We start from the raw sequence: 14,036 nt of genomic DNA on the forward strand, positions 1-14,036 counted from the left end.
GTACTGATAATTAATATTGAGAGCTATGGTATAAGTTCACGGTGTATTATAGGTCACTTTTATAATACTGTTTTTTGTTGGTAACCTATGTTGTCATATTAAAATTCAGTAAAATGCTTATTATATGTTAAAAATGGAAGCTAGAGAAAGTCGCAATATAAGTACTGTGTGTTAAGTATACATTGGCTGGCTATCTCTGCTGCCATGAAGTGATTAGTGGCTTAGGAGGATGATGGATGTTTTAACTGCTAATAAGTTTGCTTTGATCTGTGTATTTACAGGAAATGTGTAAAATTGTCTTGGCAAGATTACAATTTAATTATATGTCATTATGCTATGTAGAAAGAATAATTGAAATGTGGCCCCTGAGAATAGATATTGCAAATATAGTGCATCTTATTTTCACTTAGACAAGTTAAATTAGCTGCATGATAAATTTGTTATGAATACAATTATTTGGGTGATAAAAGCAGATGTAACAAGTGTTTTATGGTTCTGCAAAGATACTCTTGAGTATTTTGTCATTTTAAGTTTTCCTTGTTATAAATGGTTTGTAAATAAACAGCTCTTACAGTTTGTTTTTTGGAATTAGGTCACTACATAATTTTAGAGATAATTTGTTATAAAACAAGCTATAAAACAAATAATAATATCTGCAGAGGTTTTAGACTGCTTTCTTAACTTGTTATCTAAAGTATCACACCTTATTTACTGTTGGACTACCATGGATTCAAAACCACAGAAATGAGGTACATTTTCCATGTTGTCTGTCATCTCACCCACTAAACTTGTTCAAGTCATAATTTGTACGTTCTTGTACACCCTTATGCAGGAGGGCATGCAATCTGAAAAGAAACATTAATCCTAATCCATATATGCAGTGCAAAAGCTGCATCTTCTATAGCTTCCTAAGAAGTAAAGTGAATTTGACCTTGTATAGTACTTGGATGTGCTGCCTAGATTGCCGGTTTCCTTTAAGATGGGTTGTTCACCAATCATTTTAGCATCTCCTTATCATTTTTGCGGTTTAGGGGATAAATACCTTCGTTCTTGTGAGTGGTCTTACAAACACAGCTCTGAAGTATCTGGAGTGAGGATCATGTGTTTGACAAAAGGATGGGTTTTATGATTGTTAGCTTAAGATGAGTTTTCAAAAGTTCTGTGGCTTTAATGAGATTGGATTTCAGCTCAGTCTAAAGTGGTTCATTTAAAAACAAAACAACACGTTGATTCTAAGCATACTGTCTGGATGTGTGATATATGAAATACTAGATCATCAGGGACCAGTTTGAATAAATACAAAGATGTAGCCGATCTTTCTAGGCAGTGGCTGTAGCTAACAGGGAAAGGTTCCTGTGTGGAAAACTTGGAGCAGGAACTTAAAGTGAAGTCTCTAGAGAAGCAAAACTCTTTCCTTTTAAAACAAAGGACAAGTGTTGCTAGGCTGAAGCTCCATTTGTGCGTACGCGTACTTCCTGAAATTGTGCTGTGAAAACTGAAGTAGAGTACACCATAGGCCTACAGAGCTTTGAAAGCTGGAAATGTATAGTCTTACTGTGAAAGTGAAGATTTTGAGTACTTTGGGATGCTTTTTCTTTTTAAAAGATGGAAGAATATAAGGGAATTTCTTCTCACAAGGGGGTATGGGATGAGAGAGGGAATTAGTCAATGATTCAAATCCTCAAACTGCTGTTTTAATTGGATCATCATCCTCTTCTGATCTGGTATTTTGTTTGCACTGCTCTGACTTTCTGTGAAGCTTAGTTGTGCTATTTTTGCATTATGCCAGATTTATTCCAGATGCTGTGCTTCTGGATATCAAACATAGCACTGATTTTAACAGTGTAAGCATTTTCTTAATATATAATCCTAATTTTCTGTATTTGGGTGATGCAGTGATTGAGATCCTGTAGTGTGGCTCTCTTCTTTAGGAAGGTTTTATTCTCAGGTGTGTGCTCTCAGACAACAGAAAAAAAACCCTGCTGAGCTCTTCTATTTTCCCAACAGACTGATTAAAGGACTTATGTAAATTTTTTTTGAAAAAAGCAAGTAAGAATGCTACTGTCCTGTAAATTTACTATGTGAAAGATTTAAACCTGGAGGGTAATGGCAATGTATTCACTTGAGATGCACGTTTTTAAATGTAACCAGTTCTGTACAAACATTACAACCTGTGAGTATTCATTTATTATTTTAGTTATTTCCTACTAGATCTTATATTCTGTTGACTTCTAAAATAATGGCTTTTAATCTTGTTTGGGAAAACAATCGTCTGTGACAAAGCAAAACAGGATAATGAAGGAGCTATATTACTTGCACTTAGATTGTGTTATCAGTTTGAAAGTTAGGTATGAACCCACTGATTAGGGATATCATACTGTTTAGAATTTCTGTGGATTGTTTTTACAAAATTTTTGTTCTCTTGTGATCTTAATGATCTGTTTAGAATTTTATTTTGTATATATTAAATGTGTGAAGAGTGAACAGTTAATTTATCTCTGAAATAGTATTGTTTACTTATGGTGTCATGTCTCTCCTTGACTTACTGTTGCTAATTTTATTATGTGGTATTTTGTTTTGGTTGGATAAATGCACAATGTTAGTCTAAGTAAAACTGTATTTGTTTTATGTTACTTAAAAGCAAACTGTAAAATGGTTCTGGCCTAATGCCAAAAACACCACTGTTTTTTGCTTTGCTTTGGAATTGCTGAACTTGTAGCAATAGGTGCTGTAACTTAATTCTTATTGGCATTCAGTTATGAAAGAGTTGTCTTGCTGTGATTTTCTGTTAGGTAAGCGTGGTCCAAGACTCAGTAAATATATCAGGACAGTCTAATACAAACACTTTGAAGGTACCTGAATGTCGACTAGCAGAAGATTTAGGGAATCTCTGGGAAACAACAAGATTTACAGATTGCAGTTTTTATGTAGGAGGACAAGAATTCAAAGCTCATAAATCTATCCTTGCAGGTACTTTCTACTTTTGTATTGCTATTATTTTGCTATTAAAATTGCTAAAAGCTTAAAAACTGATGATATTTAATATTTACATCTCTTGCTATAGCACGATCTCCAGTTTTTAATGCAATGTTTGAGCATGAAATGGAGGAAAGCAAAAAGGTAAGCCTTACTGAAGACTTTGCACATAAATATTTGTACATCGTAAAAAAGGGAAAACGTGCAGAAAACTTGAAGTGTTGCAACCTGAGGAAGGTGAGTAGTGTGTGAGCGGAGGGGGGTACTACTCCTGAACGCTTTTCTAATGAGTTCTGGGGGAATTTCTCTGTGTAGAAAGATTCCGATGGACTTGTTTTTATATACATCTGCTCTAGGCTGTTTTGTTTTGCTTTTTAATATTAGCTACTAATGTAATTGATCTGTCAGTGTCTGCCACATTTTTTTCTTTAGCTTCTACCCCCACATAAGTCAATTGACTTGATTAATACAATATGGCAAAACTTTGAAGTTTTGTGTGGTCACTAGGGATGTGAAGGAACAAGTGAATTATAAGTCACATTAAGCCCTAAGGCAGTGAAGTGCTTTTCATTCACAGTTTCTGCAAGCACTTGACCTCCATGAGTGTTTTGGATAGATAGTTATTTAATCAGCACAGAGAGCTGCTTCTGCTCTTATGCTCTCGATATCTCCTACAGCAAAGAGTTGTTCATCTCTTTCATGAAAAACGAGTATCTAAAAGGGCTTGGTTATAGGCAGAATACATGAAGAGTCAAGGAGAACTGATCAACTCACTAAAGGATTATAATGAATGAATATTTCATCTTGCAGGCTGCAACTGTAGCACTTGTGTGTATGAATCTATCAGATGACTTTGGTGCTGCAATACTACCAAGTTTTCACAAATGTGATGTTTTTCCTCCCTGCAGTTCCCCAGGATGGAAACTTTCTCAGGCAGAATTAGAATATTAGAAGCATTTGCTTAGGATTTCTTGATTTAAAGATTTCTAGATTTTTTTTTTTCTAGACTTAAAGAAATCCAGACTTAAGCTGAAAGTGGCTCTTTGTTCTTTCTGCTACTCTGATTTCTAGTATTCCAAGCATGTCATTGTCAGGTTGGAAACTCAACAATACTTGCAAATGTTCCTGAAACTGCCACAGGTACAGCCTGTGCAATAGAGTTCACACAGACATTTCTAGAAGGAAAATGCAATTACTTCTTTTTGTAAGCTTTCCCAATTAATTTCTGTTTGACTAAGAGCTACTGTTTATTTACTTTCTGCTTAATATTGTAGAATGTTAGTTTAAAATTGTAAGGATCTTGTATGATGGATGTGAAGTGAAAACATAGCGTGCAAGAATATATTCAGTATCTTTGTTATAAAGATGTCGTTGAATTCCAGTGGTTTTTGATGATGATTCTTCTTTACCATTTACCAGAACCGTGTGGAAATAAATGATGTAGACCCTGAAGTTTTTAAAGAAATGATGAGATTCATTTACACAGGAAAAGCACCAAACCTTGAAAAAATGGCTGACAATTTGTTGGCAGCTGCAGACAAAGTAAGTAACCCTAAGGTCTCAAAACTAATGTTTGTTTGTGGAATGTTCCTCTTAAAAATATGTATATTTTTTAGTTTGATATTCATCTCAATTTTTTAAAAATACCATAAGAAAGATCTCATCAGAAATGCAGAAAGATGGAAGGGTAGACTTTTTAAAATCAGTATAAGGCTTAGAAGCCTTTCAGTAAATCTTTGCTGTTCAGAAGTGTTTCAGATGTTAATTGCATTTACTCTCCATTAAAATAAATAAATAAAAAATCAGGAACCATTAATATGATTTGGAAAAATCAGTCTTGAATAAAATTTATCCTAGGTCTTTATATTCTTTAAGAGGATTTATACAAGTGTTTGAATAAATTCAAGTGTTTGAATTGTTTTCTAAAGTTACTGTTACTTCAGAGCTTTCATCTTTTTGTCTTTCATACAAACTATAGTTCTAATCTTTCATCTCTTCTGTATTGGGATCTTGTCTACTCTTTAAATTGTCACTCAGGGAAATACTTCTTCTACTGTGATTTTTGAGATGAGAGGACTTAAAACAGCACAACAATTAAATTGAGATTATTCACTTTCATATTATTTAATTTTCTAACTTTTTTTAAACTTGGCCCTATACCTTGTTTTTTCTTTTCACAGCTTTACAGCTAGGGTTGAGATTTTAGGTAGCTATCCTCAGACAACATGCGGTTGTCTTTCCCTGAGGAGTTTTAGGTAGCTTAGAACTCAGAAAATGCTCCTTTCACAGTGCGCAATACCAAACTTGTTCACTCTCAGCTGAGATTGTAGCAATTTCTTAAACTACCTAGGTGATTTCTAAATTGGTTGTGTAATTACATCATTAGTGGTGAAGCTGCCTGTTCTCATAATCAACCTTATCCAACAATGTAAGTCAGCCCAGTAGTAGATTTAAAGAAACAATTATAAAGTTGTTTTTGGCAATTTGTGTTCAATTTTCAAGAACTCTTGAACTGGCACTGCCCTGGCTTTGGTGACTTACCAGTTGTATTCACTTCAGATCTCATTGCCAGCATCTCATCTGTGTTTTTATGCTCATTGTGTTTTGTCAAGTTCTAGTACATCCAAGTGTGAAGGTGAAACGGTGTTTTTTATCAATGCCAGCTTTTATTGAAGACATTGATAAATGTAGAGAATGTTTTAAGATGCAGTTATATAATTGCCTGCAATAGCATGGCATAAAGATAGTGAGCTAGAAGGTCCCTTTAGCTTTTTATAACAGTCCAAAATTTGCTATAAACTTTTCTATTCTTTCTGAATGTGGAATAATCTAAAAATGAGTGTTCTGCATATTCCCTGTTACGTTACCTAGTAGGTTACAGACTTGTTATAATTATTTACGTACTCTAAATAGAAGTATCCTGAGGAGTAGTATAATGATAAAATGGATGTAAAAATGCATAGGTCTAGAAACATAGAAGCTAGTCCAAGAATTTGACATTTCTTCAATGGTATTTCTTTGCATGGTACAGTTGCTAATACAAATGTATGAGTGGCAACTTGACTACATATACACACACACACACACACATATATATATATATGCAACTTAAGCATCTAAAATTCCTTTCATACTTGAAAACTGAGTGCTAAATTAAATGGAATGGGGAAGATTTCTGTAGAAGTGTATACAGCTGAATGAAAACTATTCAATGTATGACATCCTTCAAAATCAAAGCACAGTTCATTCAAGCAGAATGTAATAAGGGAACATAATTATTTTGCATCAATTTTCTGGTAGGCTTTGTCAAAGGTATGAGAAGTTTAAAAAACAAATTGGAGATGGGGGAGTGGGAAACCTCAGAACAAGCCAGTTTCAAGCAGCCCGATATATTTTTTCTTTGATCAGCTTCACGAAACTTTCCATTGTATAATTTCTTGCCCTCTGCTTTGAGATTTAAACCTATCTGATGATGATTTTGATAAAGTGCCTTCATATCTTCCTTGCTCTTCCTCCCATACCAAACTGAAGGAAAACACACTTCTAAGTGACTTTTGTTTTGATAAAAGTTCTTCCAGTAAAGCATTTGATCAGTTTGTGTCTAATCTAATGTCTTATCATTTGAGGACTCTTAATTGCATCTTATTGAATTCTGAATTACCTGTTTGGAAGCAGTGTGATTTTAAGCCTGAGAGGCAGTAAACGTATTCATGGTGGCTGGACCTGTATTAAACTGTCTGTAGAAATAATGGTAGAAAGAATAAGTTTGAAGAATGATTAGTGTAGTTTTTTCTTTTATCAGTATGCACTGGAACGGCTGAAGGTCATGTGTGAGGAAGCACTCTGTAGTAACCTCTCGGTAGAAAATGTTGCTGACATTCTTATCCTCGCAGATTTGCACAGCGCTGAACAGTTAAAAGCACAAGCAATAGACTTTATTAACAGGCAAGTAATATTTGAGACTCCAAATATATTTGTACTTATGTTTTGTGTACCGTCTCAATATTAGCACAGTTCTCTCTTCTAGGTGCAGTGTTCTTAGACAACTTGGGTGTAAAGATGGGAAAAACTGGAATAGCAAGTAAGTTTCCCTTCTTCCTGATCTTCTGTACAAACTCTGCTAGACTATGGATCTAAGGACTCTTACTTCATTTCCACGCTACTGAGGCCAGTCATGCACTGTGGGTAAAGTAGGATTCAGCAGGTTTTACTGCAGTTAGGATTGTGACTTCCACTTCAGATGATAAGAGGAGTTAACTGCCCTCCAGCATGAGGTCACAACAACAGTTGGTTTTGATTCCTCTCCTAGGGATGTGTTGGCTTTGCGAGGAAAGTGGCAGCAGCCTTCAAGTGGCAACCTGGGTGTGATTTCAAGGCTTAGATCAATTTGAGCCTGCAGCATTGTCGAAGCCAGAGGGATAGTCACTTTTTTTTTTTTTGCCTTCAGCAACAGGTTTGTGCACCTTCCCGCATGTCAGCACTAATACTCCTGAGGCCACACAACTGGTCAGCCAGGTCCCTCTGATCTGGCTGAGTCCGTAAGTGCTCATGCCTGCCCAAGAAATAAGTTGAGATTATGTGGCTCAGACTGTACCACTGGTTGCACTATATGCTCAGATGAATCATGGAATAGAAGATAGCTTCAAAATGGCCAGTGGTGGGCTGAAACATAGTAAAACAGCAGCAGGGGATTTAGTTATTGCCATCAGAATCTCCAGAACAGTTAAAGGCTTGTGCTATACCAGTTACTTTAAATCTAGTGTTTTTCCTGAAGAACTTGAGCTCTTCACAGGTGTCATGAATGAGCATGATAAGAAAGAAGTGAATGGTAGAAGGAAAATCATTAAATACTGGTAAAAAAAAAAAAAAAGCCAAAACTAATAAATGTAAATCATCTACATAACCACTGTAGATTAGTTGATGTGTTCCTCTTTGTGTGACATGGAGCTTACTAGTTTGCTTCTGTCTTGGGTAATTGCTAGTAAAGATGATAGTCATCTTTATTTCCCTGGCTTATTGTGGATGCTTTAGCTGAAGTAATTTTAGAGGGCCTGGCTTAACTGACCCTGAGCACTAGGGAGTCCAGACTTTGCTATTGTTGCTCAAGGTACTTACCTTTACTGACTTGCAGCAGAAGATTAAAGGCTTGCATTACAATCTGCGAAAGCTTTTTTGAGAGATTGTATAGTGTAGAGGTCAAATGCTAACTTTATTTCAGGAACACTGTCAGGCATAATATGGAGGTGCTTATGAAAATGCAGGGCAACGGAAATCTGGGATCAAGGCACAAGCTGTTGGTTCCAAATTACAAATTTATCTGTGGTCAATGTGTCATGCCTCTCAATCAGTGTAGTATTCTTCATGTACAGAGTAAAATTTTATGGTTTTATATTATTTCAAAATATTGCATTTACCTTTTAGAAGTACGATATATACATTGTTTTCTTATTTCTTGGATATCAATGTGATACTGGCTGACACCTATGGTTACTGCTGTATCAGTTAAAAATTGGCAATGGTTACTGAAAGCCATTGTGAATGTGGCCTGTAATGTTGTCCTGAAGCAGGAGTGAATATCCAAGTATCATCTGCTGGTACTCAGACTGCGATCTCCCAGTGAAGGGTTCTGCGGTCAGCCAGCTAATCTGTCTTCATAACTTCTCTAGTACATGAACTATATCATTCTTGCTGCAGTTTAAACTGATGCATCATGTCATCCTTCGCTCTCTTACAAATTGATCATTTCTTCTATGTAATGAGATTATCATGTCTTCCCCTGGTTTTCTCTTCTGTATGCTAAACCTCATTTTTTCCTAGCTATCCTCTTATCATTTTTATTGTTTTTTCATGTGCAATTTCAAGGTAATTATCTTACACTCTGCTCTGTATAGGACACAATTCTCTATCTGAGGTCTGGCTGATATTGACTAGGGCAGGATAAGTAGCCCGTGTCCTACACCTGGTGATGTTAGCATACCCAAATTTGGTGCTCCTTCCCAAAGGCATTGTTATTGGCATTTGTAAAGTTTGTTGTCTGTCATGTTCAGTTGCTCTTCCGCAGTAATCCTGCCTTCCCTGCTCTTCTCCACTGTGTGTTTGTGCATTTGCTTTGTAAAATTGTGTGACTATTCTTAATACTTTTGTTTTCAGCCAAGCAACAGACATAATGGAAACAGCAGGCTGGAAGTCCATGATCCACTCCCACCCTCACTTAGTAGCAGAGGCCTTTCGCGCACTAGCATCTGCACAGTGTCCACAGTTTGGCATTCCACGCAAACGGCTAAAACAGTCATGAAATCTTCCATGAACTTAGAGAAATTGAATTGACTCTACTCCTCCATGTCCAGAGGTGTTTTCACAAACCATAACAAGAGTTTTTGTTATCCTTGTACACAGAACAGAAGCTGAAAAAGCCTATTGTTTGCTTTTCAGATGGATAATTTATGGTTTAATCCTCAGCTTTAAATTAGACTGATTACTCTAATTCACTGAAAGGCCTTAAATTATCTTCAATGACTCTAGTCCATATAGTTTAATGTATCTTGATTTTTTTTATTATTATTATTTTTTAATGTGCCTTGTCTTTTTGACTAGGCTCTGCAGGATTGCACTAGCTCCATAATGCAGTAAAGTTGATAACTGAAGATTAATTTTTGAAAGGGATCTTCCATTATTTTCAGAAGAAAAAAGATTATTATAGTTTGGTCCTGTGCTAACTGGAAGGTTTTAACTAGCCTCTCATTGAAAGCACTTGAACCAGAGGCACGTAATGTACCCTAGGCAAGTGCTAAGTATAGGGAGAGCCTGTTTACCTTCAGCGAATGCCTACAGGCTATTTATGGCAATATACTGCTTTGAACATAATTTATTTTTCATTGTGGGGCAAATATGCAATGGTTTGGCCCAAAAATGTATTTTCATTACAGTTTGTAATGCTTATTGTGTGTGTGTCAAAGCTGTCCAAACGGTGAAAAGAAACACAGAATAAACCTCTTACTTGTGTTTCTTTACGGTCCATCACTAGTTTACATTTAATGCAGAACTGAATGAGAGGCAAGGAGTTCAATGTGAAAACGGAATAGTATTGTGTATGGAAAAATATATCCCACATGTACGGTTACATAGCAAAGTAAAGGATGCATAGAATGACCAAATGTAAATTGAAGAAATGGGCCAAATGGATTATATGCACTTTTAACGTGTAACTTTTGTATGTTGTGTGGTACATATATATTTTGCTTTTGATGAATTAATGAGGTACAGGTAATTGTGGCTTAATTTTTTGGATACATTTTCAAATGCCCACAGCCACATGGGATTTAGTTTTCTTAGAAGAGAAAGGCATGTCTTTTTAAGACTCGGTTGAAGGTGACTATTGCAGGCTTTTGTATTTAAGTAACAGAATATTTTCTCTTATTTGAAAAAGGCATGTGAAAGATAAAATTCTGGAGGAGGGATTTTTCCTGTCTCGATGTGTGTGCACAGTTTCTGTTAACACCTGGGGAGGTTGCATACACATCAAGAGGAATATTTCCCTGAAATGTCAGATGGTGTTTGCAAGCAGAGACTTGCTCAGTCTTGCATTTCAGTTATTGTGCTAGCATTGTGGATGATATTGAAATTCTGCATAATGTGAAAAGGATGAAACATTTGTAAACTGCTTGTCATGGGCCAGTTCTTTATTATATGAACCTTAGCTTTAATACCAACATCCTCAGTGTTTGATAGCTTTGTTTACAATTGGGAGGAAAAGTCTGCAGTAGTGCACGCTCTAAATGTTTCCTGAGTTATTACATTAAGTTTACTGTAATAGTGAAAATGCATTGCATTTCTTCTTTGGGAAGACTTTGGTTTTGTGGTGGAGAATGGGAGGAGATCTCACCTAATTTATAATCATGTTTGGATAAAGGTTTAAGTTTGCGTAGTTTAAAAAAAAAAAAATTATGCAGGGAGGAGAGAGGAGGAATTTCACATTGTTTACTATCTTAAAATCTATCTGCATCCTCATTTCATTAGGATTCATCTGAATTGCTCTAAATGAAATTTTTAGAGGAAAGAATATATAGTTTTATACTTCGGTGTCTAGCGAACCGTTAGCAAAGACAAATTGGAAAAAAAAATGCCTGGGCCAATTTCTAAATAAAATAACCTCTAAATATGCGTTTTCTTACCTTCTAACTAAATCTTTATGATGGATAAAGTGTAAAATCAGAAACTTTAATAGTACATAAGGCATCAAATTATATATTTACAGAGATTTATCCTTTTATCAATTTTTAAATATTTATCTAAGGTCTCATAAGCATTCTTCACAATAAGGCGTAAAGATAATTGTTCCCTCCAAAAAGTGATGTTTTTGCTGCACTGTGTAATGTGTTAGAACTAAATATCCTCATACCCATCACTGGTAAAACTTGCAGCTCTAACGTACCAAGTGACTTGAATATTTAACACTGTAATGATTGTCCAGTTCAGCTTGTTCTAAAGTAACAGCATACAGTAATCTAATGGAACGCTTAAGGATTTTATGAAGACTTTTTTCAGAAGCTTAATAGCACACTTTGTACCAAAAAGTCAGACACTGTGCTGTGATATTATCTACGTTGTGAAGTGTCCACTTTTCAAGTTAGGCAGTGTATACCATACATTACACTAACAGGGAGAAAACACAAAAATCATGATTGATCTGTTGAGATTTGGTTTTATTTATTATGTATATTAAGTTTTATCAGCTCTTAAGGAAAAGGTAAAACAGTTGCTGTATTCTTAAGTGAGCGCACTAACTATTCACCCCTTCTGTTCTCTAACTACATGCAGTGTTCTCACTGGAGCAGGACAGCTGATAACTGCAGCGTTCGTCAGATTCAGTAGCTTGTTTTCATTCCCCACATCTCAAGAGCTCGCCCGTCAAAACCTCAGTTGTCAGTTCTAAGTGCAGCAGATATAAAACTATCTATTACAACGGACAGGTTTTTTTCAGGCTGAAGTCTTTAGGGTTTTTTCTTAGTTTTGTATACAGATTAGGAATATGTTGTATGAAGGTGCCATGTTTTGGCTTGCCAACACTACTCCCTTGGATATATGTGAACCACCGCTTCCATACTTTTCTGGGGAGAACCCTGCATGTGTCCTGTGTGTGTGTGCGTGTGCGTGTGTATGACTGTGCGGTGTTTTTTGTCAAGAATGACTTTCTAAAAATAAGGACTCAATTTGCTGTTAAAATGCTATTATGTATTATATATTTTTTTTCCATTTGGACCTCTCCTAAGGAGATGCTTTGGGTGGAAGAGGCTTCAATAAACAATCCTTATTTTCTAGTCCATTTACTGCATGCAGAAGTATAAACACATTGTGCCTTTTTTAGGAAACTGTTGCAATGAAGGGAAGATTTAACAGGATACAAGATCTTTTAAAAAGGTATTTTTAAAGGTGAAGGAGAATATTTGACAGGTGGTTGAGTAAAAGTTACAGATTATACCTTTGAACTCTGTTGCATGTTGACTCTTGCTTCCACAATTAAGTTTTCCTGAGAAACTACACTTAGTTTCACTGTGGAAACTGCAAAAATGTGGAATTACAGATACAAGTTGAGTAATGGTATATTTTGTGAAAATGTGAACATATTTGCTGTTACAAGCTGAGTGTATGTCAAAATATGATAATCATGGATACAGAGTTAGTTTTACAAGTTACTCTAGTTTTGATGTTTTTCTAAACAGTGAGTGTTTAGCATAAAATTCACCTTTGCACAGGTCAGTAGAAGACCTACATGGAGATGATGTTCCTTTTAAATCCTCATGGTAAGGTTTCTCCCTTGGGAGATTAAAATAATGTGCAGTACTTGAAACTGTGTTTCATAAGACAGTGAATTGCAAATGTGAGGTATTGCTGCCTGAAATTGTTGAATTACGTTGACTTTTGCAGTTGGTTAAAATTCCTTATCTTAATTGATTTTTTTGTATTTGACAAATGGAATGTTCTTTATCTGGTGTTGATAGCATATTTAGTACAGAGTTTAGCTCATTAGCTAGCAAGACACTGACTTAGTCTCATAACTTGGCTTCTGCTTACAGTAAATGGACTGTTTGTAAAGGGAATTCACTATTTCAAGTGTTTTGCAAGGAACTTCGCTGTATTTGTAACCTGGTTTTTGAAGGCTTGAGATACATGAGTCCTATTTTAGAAATTAAGCCAGTGAAATGACTTAGACCTGTTTTGGGGTGGAAATGACTAAGAATTCAGATATGTAAACAGTTGTATCAAACCATCCAGCCTTTTTTTATCAGCTGATGTTAATGGTGAAATACTTTTTGTACCTTGTTGCTGAAAATATTTTTGCGTTTCAGCACATCAAGTTACAATAAAGTTGTTACTTATACAGAACGTGTCTGTGTGACTTGTATTTTTTCTCTTGTATATGATCATAGTGTCTCCTGTTCTTTCTGTGCTTTGAGAAAGATATTTTACCAGCACTGTAAAACAGTTTGGTGTAAAATATACTGCTGTCCTTCTGGAAATATTTTTTGGGTAGGTTCCTATTGCAGTCTTGCTCTGATCTCTACTAACTATTTCTCAATTTTGATACTTTAAAATAATTAAAATAACAGAGCTCTGAATAGCTTATGGGTTGCTTTCCTGAGAAACAACTGCCTTTGCACAGACTCTGTCAGAACTGGTGCTCAGAGGGAAGGAGAGTTGCTCCCTTGATAATGAAGGCTGTGGAGATGAAGATGAGTATCATGGTTTCTAAGAGGTTGGCTTTTTTAAAATCACCTACCATGGCAAACAGTCCCTTTTTCCTGCCAGTGAGTATAGGTTCATAATGACCACATGCAATGGAAGGCCACTCCCATTTCTATGGGAAGAGTAGTGTGTAAAAATAATCCTTAGGGATAGGTCATGGGTTTTCGTCTGTTTATAGATTTTTGCAAAAATATGTGGAATGGTTGGTATGCTGCTGTACGGATTTGAATTTGGACACTGAGCTCAGGGAGCAGGTAATGTGAAGGTAAGTTACTTTTTATTTAGTAACAGGCCGTTTGAACACAGTTACCTGAATT

At 35.7% G+C, this 14,036-nt stretch overlaps 1 protein-coding gene across 2 annotated transcripts in view; it reads left to right on the forward strand.

Annotated features, from left to right (window-relative positions):
• The window catches only part of SPOPL (speckle type BTB/POZ protein like), a 33,936-nt gene extending 20,577 nt beyond the window's left edge, over positions 1 to 13,359 (forward strand). For both annotated transcript variants that reach the window (XM_035556051.1, XM_050711776.1), the window contains exons 6-11: positions 2,793 to 2,970; positions 3,065 to 3,120; positions 4,396 to 4,518; positions 6,779 to 6,921; positions 7,004 to 7,057; positions 9,127 to 13,359. In XM_035556051.1, the coding sequence (XP_035411944.1) occupies positions 2,793 to 2,970; positions 3,065 to 3,120; positions 4,396 to 4,518; positions 6,779 to 6,921; positions 7,004 to 7,057; positions 9,127 to 9,271 (699 nt within the window). In that variant the 3' untranslated portion in view covers positions 9,272 to 13,359. The remainder of the gene's footprint in view (positions 1 to 2,792; positions 2,971 to 3,064; positions 3,121 to 4,395; positions 4,519 to 6,778; positions 6,922 to 7,003; positions 7,058 to 9,126) is intronic.
• The last annotated feature ends 677 nt before the right edge of the window (positions 13,360 to 14,036 follow it).

The sequence above is a fragment of the Cygnus atratus genome, chromosome 6 (assembly GCF_013377495.2).
Source record: "Cygnus atratus isolate AKBS03 ecotype Queensland, Australia chromosome 6, CAtr_DNAZoo_HiC_assembly, whole genome shotgun sequence".
In the NCBI taxonomy this organism is placed as follows: Eukaryota; Metazoa; Chordata; class Aves; order Anseriformes; family Anatidae; genus Cygnus; species Cygnus atratus.